Below are 14,813 nucleotides of genomic sequence, written 5' to 3'. Positions count from 1 at the left end.
CCTTCAATTCCCCTGCTTTCCTTCCTGAAAGTCCCTGTAATGTCCATCTTCTCTTCGCCATGTTCCCCATCCCATCCCCATCCCTCTCCCTTCCACGGTTCACCTAATGTGTCTGTTCCCCACCGTTTTGTCCCTTCCACTCCCGCCCCTCTTGTCTCATGCCTCCTTGCTGTGAGTTGTGTGTTAGCTCTCATACGAGCCTCGACCAAGGTATACAAAAAAAAAAGAGGGTTGCTGGCAGACCTTGAGCACCCTGCGGAAAAATGGGGTGGGGGGAGCATATCTCAGACAGGGGGGGGGGGGTGAGGCCAGAGTGGAGACGGGAGAAGACAGAAAGACCACCTGCCTGCCTGTGGCGAGAGAGTGAGAGACCCAAAGACTCAGCCTTATCGCGGAAGATACAAATGATCCGAAATGCCTTGTTTTCCACAGCATAAAGCTGAGAAAGGTGAGAGGCAGGAGCATCAGCCCAAAGGGGAGAGCAATACTCCATCAGGCTGCAGATGAAAGCTTTGTATGTGGTCAGGAGCTCAAGTGTGCCAAGGAAGGACTATGCACGACGGAGGATGCCCAGTTGGCGACTGGTTTTGGAGTCCAACTTGGAAATCTGGCTTTCCCAGGAAAGATCATGGCAGATAGTGAGACCCAGAAGCTTGAATAAAAGGACTTCTTTAAGAGAAAGGACTTAAAAAAAATACCTTGAGGACCCAAAAGACACAACGGGACTATCCCGGACCTATGGAAATTCTGCAAAATGTAAAATGTGACTTCAGGTCCATAACGCCCCCCCAACCACTCCCACACACAATTCCATGTCCTTAACCCCCCTCCCATCACAGCCAAACTCTGTGCTCCCCTCCCACTTTCTTCAAAATCTCAAACCCCTCGATCCCAACTCTGTCCTCCCTCCCCCAAGCCAACTCTGTCATCCCCTCCTTTCTTATTCAAGTCTTCAACTGCCCCAAACCCCAAGTACTCAATCCCCCTTCCAACCCCAAGTCTATCCCCCCTCCCAACGTCTCAATCTCCCTCTTCCAATTCCATGCACCCTCATCCCAACTCTCTGTCCTTCCCTCCCTATTTCTCCCTCTTCTTAACAATGTTACACAAATATATGTACACAGGGAACTTTGGCACATGAGAAACCTATTCAACCTACCATGCCTGCATTGTCCCTGTTCCTGTTTGTAAAGAACAATGTTAAAAGTAAATAAAGATGAAACATGAAATTCACAATCACTTCCCCCCTTTCTTCCCTTATCTATGCAAATAGAAGGCTGTGTGTGTGTATGTGTGTGTGTCTCCACCATAACTCTAAAACTATGAAACCGAGCAGCCTGAAACTTTGTATGTATACTAAGAAAACTCTAAGGAAGTGCAAGAGTGAAAATTGGGTGTTTACGTTAATTAAAACACCCCTTTTGAAGATAATTAACAGCCTTATTTAATTATATCCTTCATCAGGCAATCCCCGGCCATCTCGCTCTCTGGGTCTTAAGGTGTTTACTGGGTAACCTCGCTGGGATCTGAAGCCGCCATGTTTTTTGGCCTGCTCAACCATGCCTTGACTTGGAACAGGCCGCAACGATTTCTCAATGATAAAGTTGTTGTTTTCACTTTCTTCACTCATTATGGAATGCCTGTTCATCATAGCTTCAGATCGCTGCATACATCGCTTTTGTAAGTGCTATAGTTTTCAAATGAGAAGCTTGGAGAGATTTCATGCATTATATGATACGATTTTCCACGATCGACTCTTACAGACTAATTAAAGTATATCATTGAAATATTATTTCGGTTTTGAGGATCGGATATCGTCCTGACTAAATAAATAAGTGCTGAAATCTGTTGTGAAATCTGATAATATAAGAAATGTCTTTCAACTAGGTGGATATACCTCTTTACTTTAAGCAAGCAAGGCTATGTTCCCTCCTCCTCCATACATATACAAGAAAATGTGAAATTTCCAAAGCATTAAACTGATCTTTTTCTTCTAATTGGAGAACTATATTGAGTGAACAAAACATTTAGGAACGTTTTCACAGGGTGCTCCACAGGGAATCAAACCAAATTTGGTAAAAAAAAATAAAATAAATAAAGACGCACCACGTGACGTGAGCACATCCCTGCAGGCAAAATGGTCGATTTTCTGCAAGGTATATTTCACGGGTGATTGAATTTTGTGATGTCTTCAGGGTTCCATCCATCCATCCATTGGGACCATACTCTGTGCAGAGCGTTGGTGCTGCCGAAGCAGTCTCCTTGGCTATTCGGTACAATTCTGGACACAGTATACCAGCAAGGTCAGGTCAGGTATGGGAGCATGTGCCAGAACAGCGCGTCGCTGCGTCCACTTTCCGCCGGTACTCCAGGGGCCTCCGTCTGGCCATCCCCCAGGCAGATGCCAGGCCCATCCCCATCTCCTTGAGATGATGGTCAACCTGCTGCAACCATGAGGCACGTGGTCGGCCCACTGGCCTCCTCCACTCATGAGACTCCCTCGCTGAGAGAATCTGGTGAGCAGGATCAGCGTCAGGAAAACGAGCCACATGTCCATACAGCCGCAGCTGACGCTCACGGACTATGCAGGTAACAAATCTCATCCGAGTCTCTCTCAGCAACCGCTCGTTGGACACAAAATCCGACCAGCGATAGCCAAGGATTCTCCGAAGAGACCTGGTACCAAAGGAATTAAGTCTCCGTCTCAGATCCTTGGTCAAAGTCCAAGTCTCGCACCCATAGAGCAAGACTGGAAGTACCAAGGACCTGAAGACTCGGACTTTCGTCCTCCCGCACAGGTACCGGCAGCGCCACACCCCATGATCCAGTGAATCCATGACTCCCCAGGCCCGACCCAGACGTCTATTGACCTCCGGCTCACAACCTGCGGAGACATGAATATCACTGCCAAGGTAAGTGAATCTATCCACGACCTCAACATCCTCACCACAAACAGACACAGACAGGACAGCAGCATCCAAGATGTCACCGAAAGCCTGGATCTTTGTTTTGACCCAAGAAATCCGTAATCCCAACGGCTCCGACTCCTCATTCAGCACCTCGAGGGCCCCCAAGAGGATGTCTAAAGTCTCCGCAAAGATGACTGCATCATCTGCAAAATCAAGGTCCGAGATCTTGACATTGCCAAACGATGCACCGCAACTTGATCTCTCCGACATCCTCCCAAAAATCCAGTCCATACAAGTGCTGAAAAGTGTGGGGGCAAGTACACACCCCTGACGAATTCCAGTAACAACTGGAAATAAGTCAGAGATGGTACCACCACACTTCACAGCACTCTCAGTACCAGAGTAGAGTTCAGACATCAGATCGATCAGTTTTGGTGGCACCCCACGAAGACCAAGAATCCTCCAGAGGACATCCCGATTCACTGAATCGAACGCTTTACAGAGATCAACATAGGCTGCAAGCAGCCCCTGCCGAAACTCTCGTCTGCGTTCGGTGAGGACACGAAGTGCAAGGATACGGTCAATCGTTGACCTCTTTGGTGTAAAGCCTGACTGCTCTGGACGCTGGTGCTCAAGCAGATGGTGGCGAACCCTATCAAGAATTATCCGAGCAAAGACCTTGCCCGGCACTGAGAGCAGCGTCACCCCTCGGTAGTTGTTGCAGTCTTGGCGATCACCCTTCCCTTTCCAGAGAGGGACAACAAGGCCCCTCTTCCAGTCAGTTGGGATGATGCCTGTGTTCCAGGCAGAGCACAAAACTGCATGCAACGACGCGAGTGCAGCATTTCCACCAGCCTTGAGAAGTTCGGCATGGATGCCACAGATCCCTGGAGCTTTGCCCCGTTTCAACTGGTTCACCGCAGCCCGTGTTTCCACAAGCGATGGTGGACCACAGTTGATTCGAGGGTCAGCAACAGGGATTGTAACACCCTTGACGTCCAACTCGACAGCTGGGGGATCAGCCTGGTACAACCGCTCAAAGTAACCGGCCCAGCGGGCCTTCACTTCAGACTCCTCTGTCAAGAGCCTACCACTCTCTGCTCGAACTGCAGTGCTGCGAGGGATGGGCTTGGATGAACGTAATGCGCGAATTCCCCTGTAAGCGGGACGAGAATCACCTGTCCACAGGTGATGCTCTACCCCCTCACAGATTCCTCGCACATAGGCCTCCTTGTCGACCCTCAGTGCACGTACAGTTTTACGCCTCAGCTCCCTGAACAGCTCAGCTCTGCCATTCAGCCTGGCCCTGCGACTCTGGTCAATGGTATCCAGTGTCCCTTGAGAGACAAAATTCTTCTTTGCCCTGCGGTGAACTCCAAGGCATCCACCGGCAACATCAAGGACGGTGGTCTTGAAGGTGCTCCACAACTCTTCAGGACCCCCAAAGCACCCAGACCCCCCAAGTGTCCACTCAGCCTGTTCGCAAACTCCTCAGCTACTCTCTCATCCCTGAGCTTGGCAACATCCAGCCTAGGCTGGGATGGTACCATTCTCCAGGATTTAAGGTGCAGCTTTAGAGTTGCTACAACAAGCCTGTGGTCAGTATTGAGGAACTGAGCACTCCGGTAGACCCTGCAGTTCTGGATCATCCTCCAACGACCGTCAATGAGGACATGGTCAATCTCCTTTGCCACACCGCCAGCGTTGGAATACCAAGTCCAGCGATGAGCTTGCGGGCGCTGAAACCATGAACCAGCCACCCTAAGTCCATGACTTCTTGCAAAGTCAAGGAACTTAGTGCTATTCTGGTTCATAGTTCCTGACCCATGGGGACCAACACACACCTCATAACCATCCCTATCAGTTCCAGTCGATGCATTGAAATCCCCCAAGACTAGAAGTGTATCTCGTCTGGGGCACTGATCAACCACAGACTCGAGTGTGGCGTAGAATGTGTCCTTCACGGTAAGATCACTCGCCTCAGTCGGAGCATAAATAGAGACCAGGGAAATGACACCTAAGGAGTGACGAATCCTTAATCTCATAATACGCTCGTTGACCGGTGTTACCTCAATTATCATTGGGGTCAGCTTATTGGACACAGCTACAGCAACTCCTTGGGTATGGTAACCATCAGAGCGACCAGACCAATAGTAGGTGTAACCACCCACCATTATCTCGCCGCAATCCGGTCTCCGAACCTCAGAGAGAGCTGCAATCCCGATGTCCAAACGCTTGAGCTCAGATGATAACAGAGACAGGTGATCATCCTCTCTTAGGGATAGGACATTCCAGGCACCCACCCGAAGGGACCGCCTCAGGTTAACCCAAGGAGACCGCCGTCTGGTGGACGACACCTCAGCACCACTCCGACACACTCTCCCGCAATCTGACCCAGGGATGTTACCCCGTGGTTTCCCTCCTATCAAAGATTGGGGGTCCCGAAGGCTTTGCCCCAATCCCATCATCCGGTGAGCTGCCCTGCGAAGGGAAGCTGCACAGGAGGTACTCCCACGGAGTGGGTTTTCAGATTTTTTTGCGTTTTTGCGTTTTGCGGAATGAAGCGTTTTATGGTGGCTGGAGTGCAAATCCTGCCACCAACCTCCTAATAAGAAGTAACCCAACTGCAGGAGGACGTCCGCAGACACAGTTGGGCACGAGATATGGATGGCCATTGGCTCACAAGGAGCTCCTCCGCCCTTTGAGATATAAGGGCGGATATATACCAGCAAGGGTGGATATATACCAGCAAGCTGGCACTCATTTTGCCGACCTCGGAAGGATGACAGGCAAAGTCAACCCCACCTGGTATTAATTCAACAGCTGAGTGGGATTTGAACTCAGAATGCTCGGTTGTTCTGCATTAAGCTGTATCTCTTTTGTGGATGAAGTCATTATGTGAATGAATTCATTTTATTGAAGACGGGCTTTAAAGTTTGAGGGATCCCTTTTGGTATGCAGCAACAGCGTGGCCAACCGTTCCTTTTCAACCATTTAATTGGAGTGCTTGCATGAGTGCTTAGCCACTTGCCAAGCACCCATTGTCGACAGTAAAGATAAATGTGAGGTGATTTAATTATAAGCAGTCGGTATGCTTTTGCTTCATGCACATAAGTTCATGTTTCTTTTGCTGACACAGCGCTGTCAGTTGCCTATATACACCGCCCAAATAAAGGTATGCGTCAGAAGAACGTGTTGCATGTTTGGAACAAGATCACCCATAGGGTGGGTACTCTGCTGTTAGTTGAATATAAAAGTACTTCAACAAAAAATATCATACAACTATACAATGTATTGTCTCTCTTGACCTTGAGAGAAGCCTCCACTCAAGCTCGTCTCTTCCTGAGGTTTGGAGATCGCTTCGCCACAATCGACCTTTTGAACATCTCTTCCTATTTCCAATTCCTATTTCCTTTCAGGGGAGGGTCATAAGAAGATTTCAAAATCATTCATTATCCCTTTAAGTATGGTGAAATCCATCATTAAGAAGTGGAAAACGTATCATACCACCCATGTTCGAACCAGATCAGGTCGCCCATCCAAACTCAGCAGCTGGGCAAACAGGAAACTGGTTTGGGATGTCATTCTAAATCTATATAAATGACTTTGAAAGATCTACAAAGCTCAATGTATGAGATGGGGGTCAGTGTTCATCAATCAACAACATCCCGTTCTCTTCACAAAACTGGCCTCGATGAACGGGGGCAAAAAAGAACCCATTAATGAAAAAGACGCATCTAAAAGCTTGTCAGGCGAGAAGGGACAATGGATGGTGAAAAGTACAGGGGAATCATTTTTAAAAACCTGCTTGAGTCGGCCATTAATCTGAAACTGGGTATGAGATTCATATTTCAGCAGGACAATGATCTAAAGCACAAGGCTAAAGCCACACTGGAGTTGCTGAATTGGAAAAAAAATTAATGTTCTTGAGTGGTACAGTCAAAGTCCTGACTTGAACCCAATTGAACATTTATGGTGAGACGTCAAGATTGCAGTCCATCGACGATCTCCATCAAACTTGGCAGAACGAGAACAATTTTCACTTGAAGAATGGGCAAAGATTTCATCATCTCACTGTGCAACATTGGTAGACATCTACCCACAAAGACTAGTAGCAGTCATTGCTGCAAAAGGTGATTCCACCACGTTCTGACCGAAGGGGCTGAATACTTTTACAACTAGTGAATTTTGATTTGTACATGTTTTTTGCAGGTATTCCTCACATGTAACCTTCTTCAACTACAACAGTGTTTAGTTTGATCACTTCAGTTTTGAATAAAAAAGTTAATTTGGAATTTTTTTAAATACATAATTCATCATTCAACTAAATGTGGCATTATTGGAAGGGGTGAATACTTTTGCAGGGCACTGTAGCTCATGATATGTGATTGCAGTTTCAAATCCCCAAAACAGTGTCGATTATCCTCAAATATCTTTGAAATGTATTGTACAATTACTCCTAATATCCTTGTCCTGCAACAATCTAACATAATGTTGCAGCAGCATGTGAAGCAGTTTTTCTACAATTCAGGCCTGGTTTTGCACAATTATGGAAGGGGGAGATGCTACAAGAACCATGTGGGTACCGATCAAATTGCTCATGAGCGATGCAGCACAACTTTTATTAGCACTTTTATGAAACATCAGAAATCTCAGCTCTTTCAATATGAGCTGAGGCTTTGGATACAATTTTTTTTTTTTAATAATAATAAAATTCTCTGGACCTACCCAATCCTCCAGGCAGGATCTTGACCACCTGTTTGAGTTGAGCAATCTCAAGTGCCTCCCAGAGCATGCTATCCGTGCATTTATCTTCAGGATCCAGATTAAAGCTGTACACAAACGTTCCCAAAACATGGTTTCGTGCCTCGGTCACATATGATATCATCAATGTATTTGCATCTCATCAAGAGCATTTAAATTTACTGTCATTGACTACCAAGCATTTTTCTTTGCCTTACAACTCACAAAAATCTCATCATGATCAACTATCCTGACGTTGATCATGACTATCCTGACAACTATCATCATGACGGATGGACGGACGGACGGACGGACGGACGGTACGCGATAACAATATCTTGTCTGGAATATAAATTCCAGATAAGCTAAAAATGCACCAAAAAGCAGCTCATAGATCTTCAGTGAATATTCAATCATATTATTTGGAAGCCTCCACGTCTTACCTGTGCAAATCTCTCATTGGCTGTGAGATGCACATTGACATCACGTGCTATTCACAGTTAATCAGGCCTTCTCGAAGTCAAGACAGCTTGAAGGCACCCGGCTTCACACCTTTCACATCTTGATATAGTGGAGTCCAAGGTCATCAAAATAGTTGGAGTCTTTGAGATGCAAGAGTAAGAGTTGCAGACATTCAGCTTTGTCACAAACAGGTTCACGACCTGTCTTCAACTGCCTCATTTCTGGCCTTGCACCCTCTGCTCTTTCCATGCTTTGTGCGCCCCAAGTTTCTCCAAGGTACAACTGGTCTGCAAGTGATTCGGTGGAGTACAGTGTTGAGATCAGGTCAGGTTAGATTTGTGACCTGCTACAGGTACCATGTAAACCTGTACTAACCTGTTCCATGGTCGGGTTGTCGGCGACTAAACCGTCTCCCCCACCAGGTTTTCTGGTGAGGAGGGTGTTTGGATATGGACACCCAGCAGGATTAAAAACAAAACCTGTCAAAGAGCGGAGGAGCTCATTGTGAGCAAATGGCCATCCATACCTAGTGCCCAACTGTGTCTGCAGACGTCCTCCTGCAGTTGGGTTACTTTTTTATTAGGAGGTTGGTGGCAGGATTTGCACTCCGGCCACCGTAAAACCCTTCATTCCGCAAAACACAAAAACGCAAAAAAAATCTGAAAACCCACTCCGTGGAAGTACCTCCTGTGCAGCTTCCCTTCGCAGGGCAGCTCACCGGATGATGGGATTGGGGCAAAGCCTTCGGGACCCCCAATCTTTGATGAAAGGAGAAAACCACGGGGTAACATCCCTGGGTCAGATTGCGGGAGAGTGTGTCGGAGTGGTGCTGAGGTGTTGTCCACCAGACGGCGGTCTCCTTGGGTTAACCTGAGGTGGTCCCTTCGGGTGGGTGCCTGGAATGCCCTATCCCGAGGAGAGGATGATCACCTGTCTCTGTTATCATCTGAGCTCAAGCATTTGGACATCGGTATTGCAGCAGTCTCTGAGGTTCGGAGACCGGATTGCGGCGAGATAATGGTGGGTGGTTACACCTACTATTGGTCTGGTCACTCTGATGGTTACCATACCCAAGGAGTTGCTGTAGCTGTGTCCAATAAGCTGACCCCAATGATAATTGAGGTAACACCGGTCAACGAGCATATTATGAGACTAAGGATTCGTCACTCCTTAGGTATCATTTCCCTGGTTTCTGTCTATGCTCCGACTGAGGAGAGTGACCTCACCGTGAAGGACACATTCTACACCACGCTCGAGTCTGTGGTTGATCAGTGCCCCAGACGAGATACACTTCTAGTCTTGGGGGATTTCAATGCATCGACTGGAACTGATAGGGATGGTTATGAGACATGTGTCGGTCCCCATGGGTCAGGAACTATGAACCAGATCGCACTAAGTTCCTTGACTTTGCAAGAAGTCATGGACTTAGGGTGGCTGGTTCATGGTTTCAGTGCCCACAAGCTCATCGCTGGACTTGGTATTCCAACGCTGGTGGTGTGGCATAGGAGATTGAACATGTCCTCGTTGATGGTCGCTGGAGGATGATCCAGAACTGCAGGGTCTACCGGAGTGCTCAGTTCCTCAATAGTGATGACCGGCTTGTTGTAGCAACTCTAAAGCTGCACCTTAAATCCTGGAGAATGGTACCATCCCAGCCTAGGTTGGATGTTGGCAAGCTCGAGGATGAGAGAGCAGCTGAGGAGTTTGCGAACAGGCTGAGTGGACATTTGGGGTGTCTGGGTGCTTTGGGGGGTCCTGAAGAGTTGTGGAGTGCCTTCAAGACCACCTTCATTGATGTTGTCGGTGGATGTCTTGGAACTCACCGCAGGGCAAAGAAGAATTTTGTCTCTCAAGGGACACTGGATACCATTGACCAGAGTCGCAGGGCCAGGCTGAATGGCAGAACTGAGCTGTTCAGGGAGCTGAGGCGTAAAACTGCACGTGCACTAAGGGTGGACAAGGAGGCCTATGTGCGAGGAATCTGTGAGGGGGTAGAGCATCACCTGTGGACAGGTGATTCTCGTCCCGCTTACAGGGGAATTCGTGCATTGCGTTCATCCAAGCCCATCCCTCGGAGCACTGCAGTTAGAGCAGAGAGTGGTAGGCTCTTGACAGTGGAGTCTGAAGTGAAGGCCCGCTGGGCCGGTTACTTTGAGCGGTTGTACTAGGCTGATCCCCCAGCTGTCGAGTTGGATGTCAAGGGTGTTACAATCCCTGTTGCTGACCCTCCAATCAACTGTGGTCCACCTACGCTTGTGGAAGCATGGGCTGCGGTGAACCAGTCAAAACAGGGTAAAGCTCCAGGGATCTGTGGCATCCATGCTGAACTTCTCAAGGCTCGTGGAAATGCTGCACTCGTGTCGTTGCATGCAGTTTTGTGCTCTGCCTGGAACACAGGCATCATCCCAACTGAATGGAAGAGGGGCCTTGTTGTCCCTCTCTGGAAAGGGAAGGGTGATCGCCAAGACTGCAACAACTACCGAGGGGTGACGCTGCTCTCAGTGCCGGGCAAGGTCTTTGCTCGGATAATTCTTGCTAGGGTTTGCCACCATTTGCTTGAGCACCAGCGTCGAGAGCAGTCAGGCTTTACACCAAAGAGGTCAACGATTGACCGTATCCTTGCTCTTCGTGTCCTCACCAAATGCAGACGAGAGTTTCGGCAGGGGCTGCTTGCAGCCTATGTTGATCTCTGTAAAGCGTTCGATTCAGTGAATCGGGATGCCCTCTGGAGGATTCTAGGTCTTTGTGGGGTGCCAGCAAAACTGATCGATCTGATGTCTGAACTCTACTCTGGTACTGAGAGTGCTGTGAAGTGTGGTGGTACCATCTCTGACTTACTTCCAGTTGTTACTGGAGTTCGTCAGGGGTGTGTACTGGCCCCCACACTTTTCAGCACTTGTATGGACTGGATTTTAGGGAGAATGTCGGAAAGATCAAGCTGCGGTGCATCGTTTGGGAATGTCAAGATCTCGGACCTTGATTTCGCAGATGATGCAGTCATCTTTGCGGAGACTTTAGACATCCTCTTGGGGGCCCTCGAGGTGCTGAATGAGGAGTCGGAGCCGTTGGGATTACGGGTTTCTTGGGTCAAAACTAAAATCCAGGCTTTCGGTGACATCTTGGATGCTGCTGTCCTGTCTGTGTCTGTTTGTGGTGAGGATGTTGAGGTCGTGGATAGATTCACTTACCTTGGCAGTGATATTCATGTCTCTGCTGGCTGTGAGTCAGAGGTCAATAGACATCTGGGTCGGGCCTAGGGAGTCATGGATTCACTGGATCATGGGGTGTGGCGCTGCCAGTACCTGTGCGGGAGGACAAAAGTCTGAGTCTTCAGGTCCTTGGTGCTTCCAGTGTTGCTCTATGGATGCGAGACTGGGACTCTGACCAAGGATCTGAGATGGAGACTTAATTCCTTTGGTACCAGGTCTCTTCGGTGAATCTTTGGCTATCGCTGGTCAGATTTTGTGTCCAACGAGCGGTTGCTGAGAGAGACTCGGATGAGATTTGTTACCTGCATGGTCCGTGAGCGTCAGTTGTGGCTGTATGGACATGTGGCTCGTTTTCCTGACGCTGATGTTGCTCACCAGATTCTCTCAGCGAGGGAGTCTCGTGAGTGGAGGAGACCAATGGGCCGACCACGTGCCTCGTGGTTGCAGCAGGTTGACCAGCATCTTAAGGAGATGGGGATGGGCCGAGCATCTGCCTTGGGGAAGGCCAGACGGAGGCCCCTGGAGTACCGGCAGAAAGTGGACACAGCGACGCGCTGTTCTGGCACATGCTCCCATAGCTGACCTGACCTGACAGTGTTGAGAAGTAACCCACTTCTCTTGAAAGTTCCAAAATCCAGACTCACGATGTTCACCTCCTCTCATTTGTTCAATCCTATACATCCCTACAGGACCTCACGATGGATGGTCACTTCCTCAGGTCATCCAACATCCACACTTATTGTACTTCATACCCTCATTAACCCACCCCAAGTCCTCCCCTTTCTTTCCAGGTAATGATTTCTTCCCTCTCCTTCCACCCATCTTTCCATCCATCTGTTCCACTGCTCTTTCGCCTCCAGTCTTCCCTTCCTGTTCTTTCAACCCCTGACTTGTATTTGAACTTGTATCCAGCATGCTTCCACCTGCCGATTCTTCCTCCAGTGCCATTCTTCAATGCTGTGGTTTGTGCATTTCTCGACTTTCCACTGTGTTCTAGCCATTCTGTTCTGTGCTTCAGGTCTTCCACGAGCCTTAACTTTGTATACAAAAAAATAAAGATGTGGTTGCCTCCACAGAAAACCACAGAAGTTACATTTGCCGCTTTGTGGAACACCGGGCATGACTCCCTCTTCGCTTCGTTGATGGGTTTAATCATGACAGCACGTTGCACTTCACAAACATATTGCATGTCGATTTATGTGTCAATGAGGATGCAAAATGAAGTAAAACATTCAAAAAAGGATATTTTATAACATATAATTGTTGTTGTTTGTGTGCTCCTTCGTTGTTGTTTGTGTGCTCCTTCGTTGTTGTTTGTGTGTTCCTTCTGTGTGCTTTTCTATATTTTTCTATTGCTTCGAGAAGTATTGATACATTTACTTTTGTTTGCTCCTCCTGTGTCCTTGAAAAGGGTTCCTGCTGTCGTAGAATAACAGTCACTGTTGGATCAGCTTCATTAAAGCTCGAGTTGTCGCTTTTTCTTCCTCAATACCAGAAACACAGGCTTTTAAAACAGGCAAGTAAATGTGGTTAAAAGAACGAAATTTTGTTCCGAGTAAATGGATTGTTACCTTTCCAACGGTACCATTTGTATTGGTGTGCGACAACAGAAACTCTTTTGAACAAAGCATTATGGATGGAGATATTGGGCTCTTTTTATACATCGGTTAAATCATACTAGGATGAAATGCAGCAAATACAACAACAATCAAATCTAGTCATTCTCTATCTTTTTTTGGAAATTTCAGTTTACATTCCCTATTTAAGGTACGAGTCTTACCGGATAGATCCGCTGAAGAGGACAGGGTCTTGTAGGATGATTGAGAATCGAGAGCGTAGCGTGTGTAAGGGAAGCTTGGCTATATCAATGTTGTCAATGATTATCCTTCCTGAGAACACCGACAGTTCCTACCATTTACAATTTTTGACAGCTGAAACAGATTCTTCAATTATAGCAATTAAAAAAAAACAAGCAGCACTTGCTCCCTACTGGAGCCACCAGAAGGGTCATGTTTGTGGAACACCGGGCATGACTCCCTCTGCAATGGTATTAATAATTTTTACGATTATTAATACCATTGCAGAGTACCCACCCTACGGGCGATCTTGTTCCAAACATGCAACACATTCTTCTGACACATCCCTTTATTTGAGCAGTGTATAGGCAACAGACCGCTGCCTTCATTGGGTGAACCCCGACCGCTGCCAAATGAACCTAACCTAACAGATATATCACTCTCTCAATCAGTACACTCATCATCACAAACATGCTCCTTCCTTCCTCTCAGCACATCTCCCCCTCTCCCCAACCCCTCAAATTTTGTACCTCCCCCTGCCCATTCCTTTCTTCACCATAGCTCTACCAAGTCTCATCCTTCCCCTCTCCCCACCTCTCCCATCACCCTCCTGCACCTTGGCTGTGCCTGCTCTCATCGCAACCTTCACACTTTTCACCCTCCAGTCTTCCCTATTACCTTTCTCAAAAACTCCCCCTCACCCTTCTCCCTCAACTCTCCCCTCTCACCTTTCACCCCCAATATTTTCCCCTCACTCCCCCTTCCCAAAGTTGCCCCCCTCTCACATCCACAAAGCTGCCTCCTTCCCACACATGGTCTCTCTTCCATCTCATCACTCCACATCCTCCAATCTTCAATGCCCTATGCCCCCTCTCTTATTACTCCCCAATGTACTTCAACCCATCACCACAGAGCCTTTTCTCCTCCTCATCCTGCCCTGAAACAGTTGTCCTGCCTTTGTGAGGCAGTTGTCCTGAAACAACTTGCCTTTGCCTCATGGAAGGCTAATCCAACTGAAGGCAATCTCAGTTCCTTCCACAAAGCCAGAAAACAACATCTTTCTAATCTCAAGTCTGAACTCTCAAACCTCTCTCTCTCCTACAAATCCTGGTGGCATCGAATTAAATCTGTTTCTGGTGTATGTTCCCTCTCCATCCCCTCCCTTACGTCAAATGGCCGCACTGCTGATACCGCACGTGAAAAGGCTGAATGCCTAAACTCGGTGTTTGCTTCTAAATATTGTGTCCCAAACCCATCTCTTTCTGTACCCACCGAACCCAGTCATACCCAGCTGTCCCTGGACTATGTGTCCTTTTCTCTTGACAAGGTGGAGAGCTTGCTGTCAAACCTCGACTCAGATTCTGCAACCGGTCCAGACGGCATCAGTCCACGTGTTCTAAAAACCTGCTCCTCTGCGCTTGCTCACCCTCTCTCTGTTATATTCACCCTCTCATTTGCTCAAGGTCATCTGTCATCTTCTTGGGAATCAGCAAACATTATCGCCCTGCATAAAAAGGTTCAAAAACAGATCCCTGCAACTACAGACCAATCAGCCTTCTCCCAATCATCAGCAAGGTTATGGAATCCATCATCGCTTCTGACATTAAATCCTTCCTCTTCTCCAATGGCTTGATTTCTGATCATCAATTTGGTTTCAGACCAGGTCACTCTACCCTGGATATGCTGCTTCTGCT

The 14,813-nt window shown here is 47.8% G+C and overlaps 1 protein-coding gene across 5 annotated transcripts in view; it reads right to left on the bottom strand.

Annotated features, from left to right (window-relative positions):
* LOC147025782 (ATP-binding cassette sub-family C member 9-like) overlaps positions 1 to 14,813 on the bottom strand; it is a 175,192-nt gene that overhangs the window by 15,010 nt on the left and 145,369 nt on the right. For all 5 annotated transcript variants that reach the window (XM_085880567.1, XM_085880568.1, XM_085880569.1 and 2 more), the window contains 2 exons: positions 13,104 to 13,212; positions 7,638 to 7,741 (listed from right to left, as the gene is read on the bottom strand). In XM_085880567.1, coding sequence (XP_085736693.1) covers positions 7,638 to 7,741; positions 13,104 to 13,212 — 213 coding nt within the window. The remainder of the gene's footprint in view (positions 1 to 7,637; positions 7,742 to 13,103; positions 13,213 to 14,813) is intronic.

This window comes from Eptatretus burgeri, chromosome 5 (genome assembly GCF_056783735.1).
Source record: "Eptatretus burgeri isolate ZD-2024b chromosome 5, Ebu_testis_v1, whole genome shotgun sequence".
Taxonomy (NCBI): Eukaryota; Metazoa; Chordata; class Myxini; order Myxiniformes; family Myxinidae; genus Eptatretus; species Eptatretus burgeri.
The sequence above is the reverse complement of the archived record's forward strand: the minus strand, read 5'-3'. Positions and strand labels throughout refer to the sequence as shown.